The sequence below is a fragment of the Labrus bergylta genome, chromosome 9 (assembly GCF_963930695.1).
Source record: "Labrus bergylta chromosome 9, fLabBer1.1, whole genome shotgun sequence".
Taxonomy (NCBI): domain Eukaryota; kingdom Metazoa; phylum Chordata; class Actinopteri; order Labriformes; family Labridae; genus Labrus; species Labrus bergylta.
Window position 1 is genome coordinate 25,662,001 of NC_089203.1, and position 14,927 is coordinate 25,676,927.

At 39.8% G+C, this 14,927-nt stretch overlaps 2 protein-coding genes across 3 annotated transcripts; both read right to left on the reverse strand.

The window, feature by feature from the left end:
• Window positions 1-11: 11 nt before the first annotated feature.
• On the reverse strand, window positions 12-3,356 carry sqstm1 (sequestosome 1). 2 transcript variants are annotated; one of them, XM_065958789.1, is made up of 8 exons: window positions 3,068-3,356; window positions 2,072-2,167; window positions 1,673-1,953; window positions 1,347-1,518; window positions 1,162-1,230; window positions 813-1,030; window positions 536-704; window positions 12-449 (listed from the first exon to the last, which is right to left on the reverse strand). In XM_065958789.1, exons 1-8 carry the CDS (start codon window positions 3,234-3,236, stop codon window positions 286-288), a joined length of 1,338 nt encoding a protein of 445 aa, XP_065814861.1. In that variant the 5' UTR covers window positions 3,237-3,356; the 3' UTR covers window positions 12-285. The 2 variants fall into 2 exon arrangements, with proteins under 2 accessions (XP_065814861.1, XP_065814862.1); XM_065958790.1 differs by having other exon boundaries at window positions 1,347-1,515; window positions 3,068-3,355.
• A 2,016-nt stretch (window positions 3,357-5,372) lies between these two features.
• rnf4 (ring finger protein 4) lies at window positions 5,373-11,725 on the reverse strand. The gene is made up of 8 exons (XM_020655528.3): window positions 11,510-11,725; window positions 10,284-10,313; window positions 9,035-9,290; window positions 8,878-8,957; window positions 7,473-7,485; window positions 6,561-6,684; window positions 6,374-6,425; window positions 5,373-5,904 (listed from the first exon to the last, which is right to left on the reverse strand). Exons 2-8 carry the CDS (start codon window positions 10,293-10,295, stop codon window positions 5,755-5,757), a joined length of 687 nt encoding a protein of 228 aa, XP_020511184.1. The 5' UTR covers window positions 10,296-10,313; window positions 11,510-11,725; the 3' UTR covers window positions 5,373-5,754.
• Between the last annotated feature and the right edge of the window lie 3,202 nt (window positions 11,726-14,927).

Consider the following 14,927-nt stretch of genomic DNA (forward strand, 5'->3'; position numbering starts at 1 on the left):
GTAACTGATGATTATTATTGAGCTGTTTATTGTTCTGTTTTTACATGAACAGATATATTGAAGAGATCACATTTCAGTTTGTTGATGTTTTAATGGTTCAGCAGAACAAACATTTTGACAAAAATAAGAAGTAGAAACAGTAATCAAGGAAACATACTGATTAGTTATAGAGAACTGATTAACAACAGTAATAAATGATTGATTATGAAGTCAGATTAAATAAATATCTGACTGAGCAAGAAATCAAGGTTGAGTAATAATGTCAGTAGTGACATCATGATGACATCAAGGCTGCTGTGGACGGGGTTGTTTGGCGTATTGGATTGCGTCGAGTGCAGCGCCGATGTCGAAGTTTTTGGCCTGAAGGAGACGTGTCAGCCAGCCGCCTTCGTCGGTGAAACCCATCGACAGCATGAGAGCAAGAGACTCAACCAGACGGGGGTCCGCTTCTGTGTGTGGGGAGGGGGCAGAGGTTAATACAGATCATCACACTCGCGGTCAAACATCATCAGGGGGGGACAAGAGGTGGTCTCACCTTGAGGCAGGTGAGGGTACAGAGCCGCCTCCCTCAGACCTGTTGGACCTGACGGTGTCCCAGGGTCCTTGTTCTGTTCCTGGTTCTGCAGGGACTGGAGCTCTCCTGTAGACGGATCGACCTCCCGGGAACTCAGGTGAGTCCACTCCTCATCAGAGTCTTTGCTCACCTGCACAGAGAGAAAGAGCAGGTAACTGCTGCTGCTCATAAAAACAGTTCTGTTTTACTTACTAAAAACTATTTATTATATTATGTGAAGCTCTTGGATTCAACTGACCTTTGAACCATCACTGGCTACAGGCCCAGTGCTAACTCCTTCCTGACTGGTCCCAACCTCACAGCTGGCCCCGCCCTCACTGCTGGCCCCGCCCTCACTGCGGTCATCGCTCATCTCGACGTCTTTCTCGACGTCTTTCTCGGCCTCTCCGGTCTGGAGGGGTGAAGTAACTTTGGTCCTCTGGCCTTCGTGCTCCACGTCGATATCCACATCGATACCTGCACACACAGATGACGTCATCTCCTGTCACTCATTTTTAAATGTCATGACGCCATCTTCTGTCTCATCTTATCGGCCGACGTTTGTCAGTGAAGAACATCTAGCAACTGCTAACAGTGACATCACTCACCCAAGGGGCTCAACATCGCAGCCACACCCTCACCGATGTTCTTCAGGAAGTCCATGCTTGCCTGAGATGCTGTGGACAGAGGTCAGGGGTCACGGATGATGTCACAAACAGGGTCAAAGACCGTGAAACATCAGTCTGAAGGTTCTTTTTATTATGATCTGTGAGTCAAACACATGCAGACTGACCAGAGGCTGCGTTGCCCTCAGCAGCAGGTCTGGAGGATCCTGGTGGGCTGGAGGACTGGTCCTGGTCCTGGTCCTGGTTCTTGTTCTGGTTCTGGGGAGGGTTCACGTTCAGGTTTTGGTTCCACATGCAGTGTCTCATCTTCTTCATCCAACGACCCCGAGGAAACCACTGCTGAGAGAAAAGATCAGACGTTGATTTTGTTTGTAGTATTATAAGTATACAATGAGTGGCAGAAGGGTCAGTTATAAATGATTTAAAGTCTGGTGAACACTGTGACATCACTGGTAGGCATGGTCAGAGGGTTCCTTCCCATAATGCCCCTCACCTGCATGGGGTGCCAGATCGGCAGCAGAGCGTGCTCGGTGTGGGTCCCACGAGCCTGGCAGGCGGAGCACAGGTCGTAGTTAGGACAAACGGAACACTTGAAGCGAGTTCCGACCACGGGACCTTCACAGCCGTCACAGGTGACGTCAGGGTGCATGGCTGGAGGCGGGGCCATATGAGGCGGTGGGGCCTGATGAGCTCCAGGAGGAGGAGGAGGAGGATGGCCAAAGGCAAAAGGAGGAAAGGCATGTAGAGGAAAGTCCCTCCGGTGCTCCTTTTTCTCTAGAAGAGTTGAAAAAAAGGTAATGAGTCAGAATAACAGTCTGTTACATCAGCTGGTTACAATAGTGTCTGTGGGTTCATATCAGGGGCAGGTGAGGTGTATATATATATATTTTACCTTTGATGAAGAGGCGGAAGGTGGCATCCTTCATACAGGCCAGACCCATCATCAGTTCATCATCGGAGGAAAACGCCACCAGGTCTCCATCTTCATCTGAAACAGTCAAAGAAACAAACATTCATCTTCATCGTTAATTTTTTTAATATATATTAATAAAATAGGTTGAGTATCTTTTTCCGTTCATGTGAGGTGAAACAGTCTTTGACAGATATTTTTTTTTGTCATTTAGTAGGCATGTCAGAATTTTCAACCAACCAATCAGCAGCGACACGTTCATAAACATCACCTCAGTGTTTAAAGTCTGACTGCGACTAACAAAGCAGATTTTCAGACCAAGACAAACACTCTCTTTTGACACACTTCCTTCGTCACTCAGCCCCCCCCCCCCCCCCCCCCCCCCCCCCCTTCAAAGGAAATATTTTCTTCACTTTGTAAAGTCTGTTGGTTTTCCTTCAGCTGTATACTTGTGGTGGCCGGGCTAACAGTTGGAGAGGGTGGGGTATAAAACATGTTTATGAAACATAAACAAGCTGAAGCACTGTCCTGTCAATGTGAACACAGGGCTCAGAACAACAAACCCAGAGGGAGTCTGACTTCACTCTAGTTTTAGGTCATTACTCAAGCATATATTTACATGTTGCATATGAATGTGTTCAGACAGAGCTGAACGCAGCCCAGACCTGAGCTCACGGGACCCTCCCACAAGAGATGTGAGTCAGCAGAGGGCAGCTCACATTGAACTCAAAGCTTAGTGTTTACATAAGATTCATTTTGGCCCAGATTACTGCCTGAACCTGAGTCACTGCAGAATTACAGCTGGAAAACTCAAGATTTTAACTTTTCTGTCCTTTTATCACAATAAATGTTTTGTTTTTTTTGTAATAGACCTTTATTTAATTATTAATAAAATATCCGAGCCAGTGAAGTGATTACATGTTTAAATACATGTTTAAGTTTTTTTTATTTATTTATGCAAAAATAACAAATATTTACCTCTGTAGTACATGTTGAACCCGTTGTTTTTCAGGCAGGTAAACACATCAGCCGTCTTGCTGCTCAGGTAGTCGAAGCTCGAGGATACACCTTGATCCACGGTGAACCTGCGCACTTCTTTCACCGCCTCGTCTTTACCTAACAGGTAAGCTTTCACCGTCACAGCCATCGTGTCAACCTGAAGACTCACAGCCGAACACACTGGAAACAAGAACTTTAGTGGCTCTGAAACTTTGTGACGCAGTTTAAATCCTTTCTGCCCCTCTTTATGTTTACTTCCGCGATAAACGTCACCGACGACTGCGAGAAGGAAAATATCGGCGCGGCTTCCCATTGGTCCGCTGACACCGTCCCGCCCAGACGACCAATCACAGCCCGAGGAATGACAAAGCACATTCCAATTAGGGGGTTTTCCCCTCAGAGTCACCTGACCAATCAAGTTTAACCGGAATAAAGTTCATAATAAAAACCAAACAATGCTGCGTCATCATGATGGAGAAAAATAAAGTTAAATAATCAATTCAAACTTTTGACATTTTATTATCTGATGTTTCTATTATCTTACATTCAACATTTTTACAAACCATCAGTTCAACTAGAGATGATTTATATTTTAATAATGTACTTGAAGATTGATAATATATCTATAATACAAAAGATGTCTTGGAAACAAAAGCAGCATGATTTAAAGCAGTTATAAGACTTTTCCCATGATTTCCTGTTATATGTTGTATCATATAGGCTACTGTACTGAATATTAATCTATTATTTCACCTTAAATAGTTCCTTTGTGTGATTAAAATTATGGAAGTAGGGTTCCTTAATGTTTAATATGAAAATGTAAACGAGTTAATTGTCGCACAGAGTTACATACTGTTTATAAATATATTTAGCCTACATGTAGAAATGATTCTGATGACAAGGTTCATAGTTATGCCGGTTATTTAAACGCCCAAGCTGTTGTCATGTTGTTAAAGGGTTTAAATATGTCTGAACAAATACTTAGGCCTATCAGTAGCCTATTTCACATCGTCATATAGAGAGTGCAACAAAAAACTGAGTTTGAAGTTGTGCTTCTTTCAGAAACAAATGCTGATTTTTCCCTTTTTGACAGAGAGACACTTATTTAGGAATCGTTTTAAGATTTTATTTTTAAAGATTGATTAGTGTTTGAAGGGATTTTCTTCATCTGCATGCTGCCGAATCAATTACAATGTCTGACTCAGTCTACTGCGATTGGTCTCTGGATTTGGATTCATGCACACATCATTGTGTCAGTATGAGACTGTAGGTTTTTCTTCTTTATACAACAAAACCAGAAAGATGGCTCACTCGTAGCCTATCTTTTATTTGAATTGTATTCTTTATGAAGCTGTACTACATGATCTTTCCTCTTATTTATGTTTTTAAATACTGCTCAAACAGCAGCTGTAATCTTGGCTCACATTTTTATTCCTCAAACTAACTGTGTCTTTAATGTTTCCTTCATCTCGGTCTGAGCTTCAGAGTCACCTGAAACTAGACAATTTGATTAAAGTGGATGAATCTAAAATCAGGTGAATATTCATTTGACCTGTGTTTGCATGTTTTAATGCTAAACTGATCATTTATTGTAATTTGTGTGTGTTTGTGTGAAATGTTTCTTCCCCTGCTGTCTAGACCAGAAGGATCTTATTAAAGAGGTTATGTAATTCATCTTTAATAATAAAATACAACAAATGATTTCAATGTTTTTTTTTTACTCACCTTTTTGTTTATGACTAAATAGTGTGTGAACTGCATCATATAAACATACACATTTATTAACAGCTGTGAAATGCTTAATTTTAGTTAGATTAATAAAGTTATTCATTAGTACTGGAACTTTTGAATTATCCTGTGTGGGATCAAGTCATTTATTTTTCCCTCCTTGAACCGGGTGATATTTTTGTTTCAATGAGCTGATGTTCCTTCCAGAAGTTGTGGAGGTGTGACATCATCCTGAGCCTGGGTCAATCAGCTGCACAGTTTGTGCCACGTGACAGTGACTCATGAATCCTGTGACCTGTTAGTGGAGTGACTCAGAGTCACAGGATGAACACAAACATTACAAACTGTCCTGGAACACATCACTGCTCTGAAACATGAAATACAGCATAAGAAAACACTTTGACAGCTTTTTTTGAGCTACAGATGTGAACAAAAACACCTGCAGCTTTATATTTACACCGAACCTCATCCACATTTTGATTAATACTCAAATAACCGATTGATTACATTAGAGCTGTTTATAAATCATCAAAATCTATTAAGACAACAGACAATGTTTAAAATGAAGTTTTTATTGTACTTTTGCAGAATACAACAGATACTTTATATGTTAAGACTCACCTGTTCTGAGGAACTTTTAGAAAAGGACAGAACAAAGAAAACTTTTCATGGAATTTAAAAGAATTTATTTTATACTTTAACACACATCAGTTAAATGAAAACAAAGAGTCAACAGACGAACAGAACAGGAGCTGAAAACCCAACAAACGGAAAAATAAATCAACTATTTACATCAATCATTTATCAATCAGTGATCACTTGAATTAAAACAGCTTGGTTCCAGCAGCAAACCGCTCACTCTTCTGATGATGATGATGATGGTGTCACTGATGATGATTTCCAGCAGCAGCTCATTGTGTGGTGACCTGACGGTGATACTAGACATAGAGGGGGTGGTACTGACGGTGGGTAAGTCTCTTCCTACAGGTAGGACAGGTGTGTGATGATGTCAGGGCGTCTCTCAGACACTGGCTGCAGAACACATGACCACATTTAGTGGAAACGACCAATCGGCCGCTCTCTACGATCTGTGAAAACACAGCAGCAAATCAGAACACAGTATACTGACAGGAAACCCCCCTACCACCACGATCACAATCCATGCACATGTACGTCCGGAGCATCGAGCCTGAGGGTCTACTTGGTGTGCTGTGTAAGTGTGACTCTCCTGGTTAGTTTAATGTGGTCAGCAGGTTGCTGTAGTGTCCAAAAACAACTTAAGAGTCCCTCTCGACGCACATAGCAACTGTCTACCTGCTGCTTCTCAACTGACGATTCACAACAATATTGCTAGGTGATTGTGACAGGTTTATAACAGGTGTGTAAGAAGTGTTTCACAGGTGTTTTAACGGTTATACAACTGTTGTGTCACAGGTACCTAAACAGGTATGTGTAATATCATTGTTGTAACTGATAGCAGGTATGTAACAGGTATGCAACAGGTTTTTTTTTTTACAGGTATGAAGCATGTGTGTTACAAGTGTGTGAGAGTCTCACCTCAGAGTACGAGTCCAAACAGACAGGACAGCTGATTGTCCCCGGAGTCGATCTGAAACAGAGACATTAACCAGGGATCAGTCTATCACTTGGCTATGATTAAAAGATAATGTTAGTTGAGTGGAATCAGTCTACTACCTGGCTGTGATTTACAGAATGGTTGAGCTTAGTGGGATCAGACTATTACCTGGACGAGCTGTTGGACTGTAAAGAGGACAGGATTGCGCCTTTGAGGACAGGGGGCGTGTCCTCGTCTTCGTCACTGCTGACAACATAACTCCCGCCTGTGGTGACTTCTCTGTTCCGAGGACCTGATTGAGGACACCCAGAGACATCTTGAAGTGAACATGTCACCAAATGAGGATTCACTCTTAAAAAAAAAAAAAAAAAGGAATAAGAAGCTGAGCTGCAGTTTGTTTTATTAATCTTAAAACTTTTCAGACTCATTTAACCAGACAATCTAAACGTGTGTACGTTGAGACTGGACTGATGGGGGTGGGTCCAAAGGTGTGACCGGGGGGGGGGGGGGGTTGGGCACCCTTGAAATCTGAAGTAAGAGGAGCAACTAAAAAATCATAAGTTTGGCCATTTGCCGTATCAGATATATTTATGTCAGATATATTTATGTTAAAATCAACTGTTTGGGCTGTGTGATACTTTGTTATGTTACTTTTTTTATGAAGTTATTTAAAACACTGTATATATTTTTTTAAGATATCAAAATAAAGTTCAAAATATAAACAGTCATCTTTTAAATATTTTGATATAGTTAAAGATGATATACAGTAATTAGCAGATATAGAACATGTAAATAATTCCTATTTGTCTGGGCGTTAGCATACACACAACATGATGAAATGAGTGTTCACCTTCTCAAAGGTATTTTAATAAAGTTAAACTTGGCCCTTCAAATCACAATTTTGTTTGGGTGGCAGGCACAGAAATCTTTCCCCCTCCATGACCGAAATAGTTTTAGAACTAGTGCATTAAACACAAGAGACTAACATTTTAACTAATCCTGTTTACAAAGACAATGAAAAACTATCTAAATCTTTACATATTTTAAGACTCACACTATTAATAAAGATAAATATGTCACCTTCATCCAGCAGCTGGGACACCGCAGCAGAAGAAACAAAACAGCAAAAAAGAAACAAAATCAACAACAGAGGAAGAAACAAAAAATTAGTATTATTACTCCATTATTGTCGTGTCTTATTGTTGTTCGGGATGGGGATCGTTAGTTAGGTTCCCAGCACCGAAACGGAGCAAAAGCCTTTTGCTCTGGTGCCAAATTAATCACATTTTGGGGGGCTTAAACATGCCTTAATAATTTGGACACACATCAAGCCTGGTAAAAAAAAAATGTATGTATGTTTAGGGATCCCCCACATAAATGTATCAAAATGGCTCAATGCAGCATTCTTTACATTTTCAAAAAGGGGTCCACATAGATCAGGACTGCTCAAAGTGGGGGGGGCGCAGAGACAATAAAGCGCATGTGGACTGTGCACACGGATGAGGTCCGGACATTAAAAATGATCTGCATGCAGCATGTCAGCGCTCTCTCCCTCTCTTGTTCAGTGCGTGGCAGGTAGGTGCTAGAGTGTCTGTCATTTAGACTGTCCTGACCCCTCTTTAAAAAACAAAAACAAGATCACATCTTCACTGCATGACCATGTGTCATAAAAATGAAACACATTGTGGTTTATGTTTAAGATTTTCACATTGTTTGCCATTCTTACAATAACATATACTAAACTGAATATGAGCTCATGTCTACAATCTATGCAGTACAGTTCCTAGCTGGTTGAACATATCAAAATCAAATTTGCTCATAAAACCCTAAACACCTCGGTATTCCTCTGTAGGGAAATCTGTGAGGCTACGTCAGAAGCCGTATCTGTGGCGGTACAACAAACTGAAAAGTCTCCATGATGTCACAACTCAGCTGTACACAGCATCACCTTCTAACTAAAGGTTACTGCTTTTGTGCTATTATCCTACAAATCCCTCAAATCACACTCAGATTCTCTCAGGTACATGCTAAGACCTTCAGCTTGCTGAATTATGACTTCCATACGGCTACGTCCAACACTGCTCATTTTTGGTTTCCTGTGAAACAGGAAGGAGTTTTTTTTCCAGGTGTTCAAAACACAAATTGTTCATCTCATCTAACTGCAACTTGGGTTAAAGACATACAAGATAAAATATGCAACTTTCAGAGTAGATGTTGCACTTTAGTACAAGTCTCTGAGACTAAAAAAACATACCGCACCGCATCCCCTAATCCCCAGTTCTTTTTCAACCCGAAGTCAGTTGGTGCTGCATTTTTGGTTTAATCTGATGCCCAATGCTCATTAGCCTCGATAAACTCAAACTTAAGTTTCTTTTAGTGTTTGAAAAATGTGAACGAGGAACCTTATGGACCCAGATTTCAATCCCCATCCCTAATAATTGTGTAGTATTATTGTGTAGTATTATTATGTAGTATTACTGTGTACCACTACTGAGTCGCTGTGGGTCAGGTCCACCACAGCAGCCTCTGAGCCCTCACAGGTGAGATCCACCACGTCGTCCACACCTAAGAGCGTGCAAAAACACCCAGTTATGTATCAGATCAGACCTGATAATCGATAATAGAGTAGTTATCGCACTGACCTTCTAATGTGTTGTCCATCACATCGATGGTCTCTGTTGGGGTAGCAGAGTCACCATCAGAGGTGCTGCTTACATTAGCTGTTGTGTTAGCTGCTATGTTAGCCAATCTGCTGGCTGCTCTGCTAGCGTTAGCTGCTCTGTTAGCATTGGCAGCTCTGTTAGTGTTTGCCGCTCTTCTCGTGCTAGCTCCTCTGCTGGTCTTGATGCTGGGTCTGGACACCAGAGGACTTCCTGTGGTCCTCCTCTTTCTCTGAGCCTAAGCACAGACATCACAATGCATATAGTTACAGTCATGTCATCATAACAGTGGGCGGGGCTTCAGCCATCTGTACAGGTAAGCACAGGCATGTCTATGTGAGTGTGAACAGCAGCAGATGATGATCATGATTGACTCTGACTATAACAAGCATATTCAGCAATCAATAAATCAATAACTTGTCTTACTTCAACATGATTGACATTTACATATCAAGTCTTTAATCTAAGTTACAACAGCAAGGTTAGTTAGTTTAAAAATAAACTCAGATAAATGTGAGTAATAACAGCCGGTTTAGTTGGTTTTAATAAATGTTCAGTTAATTATGACTAATAACAGCTGGGTTAGCTCATTGTATGGAGGTTACAGAGTTAACTGTTGCTATGGAAACAGCTGTAGATTCAAATTTACAATTTGTTAAGGGAAATACATAATTTATATTGCACATTTCAAGTTTACTTTTTCTTTCAATTTTGTTTTGTACCTTTTGCACTATTTAGAATATATTACTGTAAATATTATTTATTTGACCTTATTTGATCTTATTTTGGTTGTATTGCACCATGGGACGGAGACAAACGCAATTTCGATTCCACTGTGTGTCTGGCATATTTTGAAATTGACAATAAAGTTGACTTTGACTTTCATAAATCACTTTTTAATTAAAACAATAATTTCCAAATCAATATTCTGTTTCAAATGATGGATTGCTAAAGTAACCAGCCGTGTAATAAAACAAGATAATGTTTGAAAACCTCTCATTTTCCACTAAACCTTTTATTATTAATTGTTGATCTAGATCAGGTAGAGACTACTCTGTCTTTGTTATTTTTACTGTATTTTATTTTAACTGTTTAATCTCTTAAGGTGAGGTTTTGAGTTGGGTTTCTACCTCACCTGCACATGTGTTTTATTTTTTTTATTTTCTGTTTGATTCTTCTTTCAGAAAATGTGCAAATAAAATAAACTAAACTAAAAAGACACAAAACTTACAGAGCCGCTCATATCAGACACACTGGAACCCTGAAAAACACAGAAAACACACTGACATCAGCTCACATGTTTACAGACTGAATAAAAACACTCAGAATATAATAAATACATCACATCAACATGTTTACAGACTGAATGAATAAATATATCATATCAACATGTTTACAGACTGGATAAAACATTCAATATATAATAATAATAAATATATCATATCAACATGTTTACAGACTGACTAAAAACACTCAGAATATATAATAATAATAAATATATCATATCAAATGTTTACAGACTGACTAAAAACACTCAGAATATATAATAATAATATTAATAAATATATCATATCAACATGTTTACAGACTGAATATAATAAATATAATAATAATAAATATATCATATCAACCTGTTTACAGACTGACTAAAAACACTCAGAATATAATAATAATAATAATAAATATCATATTAACCTGTTTACAGACTGAATATAATAAATATAATAATAATAAATATAATAATAATAAATATATCATATCAACATGTTTACAGACTGAATATAATAATAATAAATATAATAATAATAAATATATCATATCAACCTGTTTACAGACTGACTAAAAACACTCAGAATATAATAATAATAATAATAAATATCATATTAACCTGTTTACAGACTGAATATAATAAATATAATAATAATAAATATAATAATAATAAATATATCATATCAACATGTTTACAGACTGAATATAATAAATATAATAATAATAAATATAATAATAATAAATATATCATATCAACATGTTTACAGACTGAATATAATAAATATAATAATAATAAATATAATAATAATAAATATATCATATCAACATGTTTACAGACTGAATATAATAAATATAATAATAATACATATAATAATAATAATAATAAATATATCATATCAACATGTTTACAGACTGAATATAATAATAATAAATATAATAATAATAAATATATCATATCAACATCATGATATCAGCTGTTAGCCAGCAGGCAGCTCACAGCAGGTTTTATCAAAAGTCTGTTCCCCTCGGTATTTTTAAATATATTTTGTACAGTGTGTGAAGGTTTACATGTGACAGAGTTGGAGGTTATTTATACCTGAAGGTTCAAAAGATGTTTTGAAAGTTTTGACGGTTTAACACAACACCTTAGCATGTTAGCATGTTAGCATGTTAGCTGTCTCTACTCACCGTCAGTGTTGTATCTGTTGTTAGCAGTTAGCTGTTAGCTGTTAGCTGCACCTGTGATGACAGACATTCAAACTTCAAACATTCAGAGCAGACTGGTTGATTTATTCCCGCCGATCAGTTCAGGTTAATGATAGATTATTCTCCTTTTTATGGAGACCGCTGCTTCACAACCGGAAATGTTGGTTCCTAAAGTTCAGCACTATTTCACTGCTGCCCCCTGCTGGAAGTATTTCAACCTGTTTCTATGGATCACACGCACACACGCACGCACGCGCGCACACACACACACACACACACACACACACACACACACACACACACCCCTTGTATTTCTCACGCAGGATAACACCCACCACGTTGCTCTCTTATTTTTTAAAACTGTGAACAGATAGGAATCAACGGGGTTTCCCATAGAGGTAAAAAGGCGCTTACCACGCACCAGCCAATCAATAAATAGCATTGCTGTATCCGGGTAAGTTTTTCCGACGGAATATTAGGGCCACGTTATTATTATTTTTTTAATTTCGAGATTATTCTCGTAAATTTACGAGATTAAACCAGAACACTCACCATAATCACACTCTCTCACACACACACACACACACACACACACACACACACACACACACACACACACACTCTCCCACCGTGGAGGTCAGATAAGCACCCCTGCACCAAGAAATGTTGTCAATAAATAGTTTTATTTGTACGAATTTATGTGTCTTTTATCAAATTTTACCCAAACTGCCGCTGCAGCCAAAATCTCACTCTGAACTCAGTTCAAAACGTGTGTGTGTGTGTGTGTGTGTGTGTGTGTGTGTGTGTGTGTGAGTGAGTTTTAAACGACTGCAAGGGGTCTTTGCTTTTGCACTGTCTGCTTTTTAAACATTGCTGTACATATATAAACAACACAACTTCAGAAGGTCAACACTTTTTTATTCTTATTTTTTTATATTCAGGTATAATTACAGATTTTTTTTTCTCAACTGTTTACAGGTTCTTGTTTTAAATTGCACATATAGTTTTATTTTTATCCCTGCACAGGTTATGTACATTTCTTGTATAAATCTATTTTTAATTGCACAGTTTAAGTTTTGATTCATCTAGAGGTATTCTTTAAATCTTTTTTGGGGGGGTTAATATATATGTATGGGGGGGGGGGGGGGGGGGTTAATTTGTAACAAATGTTTCATGTCATGTACGTCTTTGTAACCTGCTACTGGATGCTTTGAATTTCCCTCAGGATCAATAAAGTATCTATCTATCTATATCTTGCTGCCAGGTGGACCAGACCATGCTGGAAGCCATGTTGGTCCGTGAATACTATAATGATGTGTCTGTTCACAGCACGAGGGCCGCACTCACACTGTAACACACATGGATATACAGTGTGTGTGTGTGTGTGTGTGTGTGTGTGTGTGTGTGTGTGTGTGTGTGTGTGTGTGTGTGTGTGTGTGTCCACACAGGCTGCACTCCAACTTGTAGGTCAAAAGCTCTAAACCTGCCACACTAATGAGTCCATTAAGGTCCCTGTCCTTGAATCAGACCCTGAACCTTCCTGCATGTCTGCTGACGTGATATATTTCTTTAAATATAATAAAATATAGCTGAAAGAGTAAAAATGAAGAGGCCTGGTGGACATTTAGTTGTCTAATTCCACCAAAACTTATGACAGTCATTAAACAATAAGGTAGTTTATGTCATCTAACAAAACGTGAACATCTCTTATGCTTGTGTTAACCACAGACCTTATTTCAGGCGTCTAACCACAAACCTGTGGCACCCTATATAAACATTCAACAGAGCAATATTATAACAACATAAAGAGAAATGTTCACTATATGACAACATTTCCAGTATTATGAGGTCATAGCATGTTGGCAACAAATCAAAACAAAACAACACAAATAATTCCGGAGCTCTGGACTCTTAAAGCATCATCAAAGAATCATCAAAGAATCATCAAAGAATCATCACAGAATCATCAAAGGCTTTTAGAATGTAGAGTTTAGGTATAAAACCCAATACACCAAGCTGAGAGGCACGGACACTCATCAGTTCACGGATCAGATCTGAGACACTAGTCAGTGAGATATTTTAACAAGTGCAACAAGTACTCTAAACTACTCGACATCTAAGTGACCAAATCTCTGAATCTCATCAGAACAGCAATGGAACAAAAGACTGAATCAGAGTCCCTGAGCTGGGGTGATATCATGGACATGGAGAGGGAGGCTGAGGCTGAGGCTGAGGACTTGGTAAATATCCTGCCATGGGCCAGCAGCAGCATCGTCCAGCTAAACCAGCAAAGAGAGGTCCCCATGGAACCACAAGATAACACTCCCTCTGAAAGGGTGGAGGAAGTTCAGGGGCAAAACCAGCAAAGAGAGGTCCCCAAGGAGCCACAAGATAACACTCCCTCTGAAAGGGTGGAGGAAGTTCAGGGGCAAAACCAGCAAAGAGAGGTCCACACTCAGCCACAAGCTAATCGTCATCCCCAAAGGGTGGAGGTAGGCAGGTGGCAAAACCAGCAAAGAGAGGTCCACACTCAGCCACAAGCTAATCGTCATCCCCAAAGGCTGGAGGTAGGCTGGTGGCAAAACCAGCAAAGAGAGGTCCACACTCAGCCACAAGCTAATACTCCCTCTGAAAGGGTGGAGGAAGGCCAGGGGCAAAACCAGCAAAGAGAGGTCCCCATGGAGTCACAAGATAATACTCCCTCTGAAAGGGTGGAGGAAGGCCAGGGGCAAAACCAGCAAAGAGAGGTCCCCATGGAGCCACAAGATAACACTCCCTCTGAAAGGGTGGAGGAAGGCCAGGGGCAAAACCAGCAAAGAGAGGTCCCCATGGAGTCACAAGATAATACTCCCTCTGAAAGGGTGGAGGAAGTTCAGGGGCAAAACCAGCAAAGAGAGGTCCCCATGGAGCCACAAGATAACACTCCCTCTGAAAGGGTGGAGGAAGTTCAGGGGCAAAACCAGCAAAGAGAGGTTCACACTCAGCCACAAGCTAATCCTCATCCTCAAAGGGTGGGGGGAGGCTACAGGCAGCACCAGTACACCAGTACCCGGTACCCCTACCAGGGACCCCCTCCCAGATGGCAGGTGGAAAAAGATCTCAGGGCTCGCCTGGACGACGCAACCTACCATCTAAGACAGGAGATAGGGTTGAGGCGAGCAGTGGAGCACATCAATGCCACCCACTACAACAAGATGCAGGATTATCGACAAAGGTGGACGGAGGAGCATTACAGCACAGTCGAGCATGAAAAGGATATCAGGATGTTAAAAGAACAGCTGAAACACCTGAATCCATCCTTCAGTGTACCGGACATGAAATATTATTCCTGCAAAACAAAAGAGGAGCTCATAGGTGTGATTGAAGCTCAAAATAAAAAGCTCCAGGAGAGAGCCTCAGA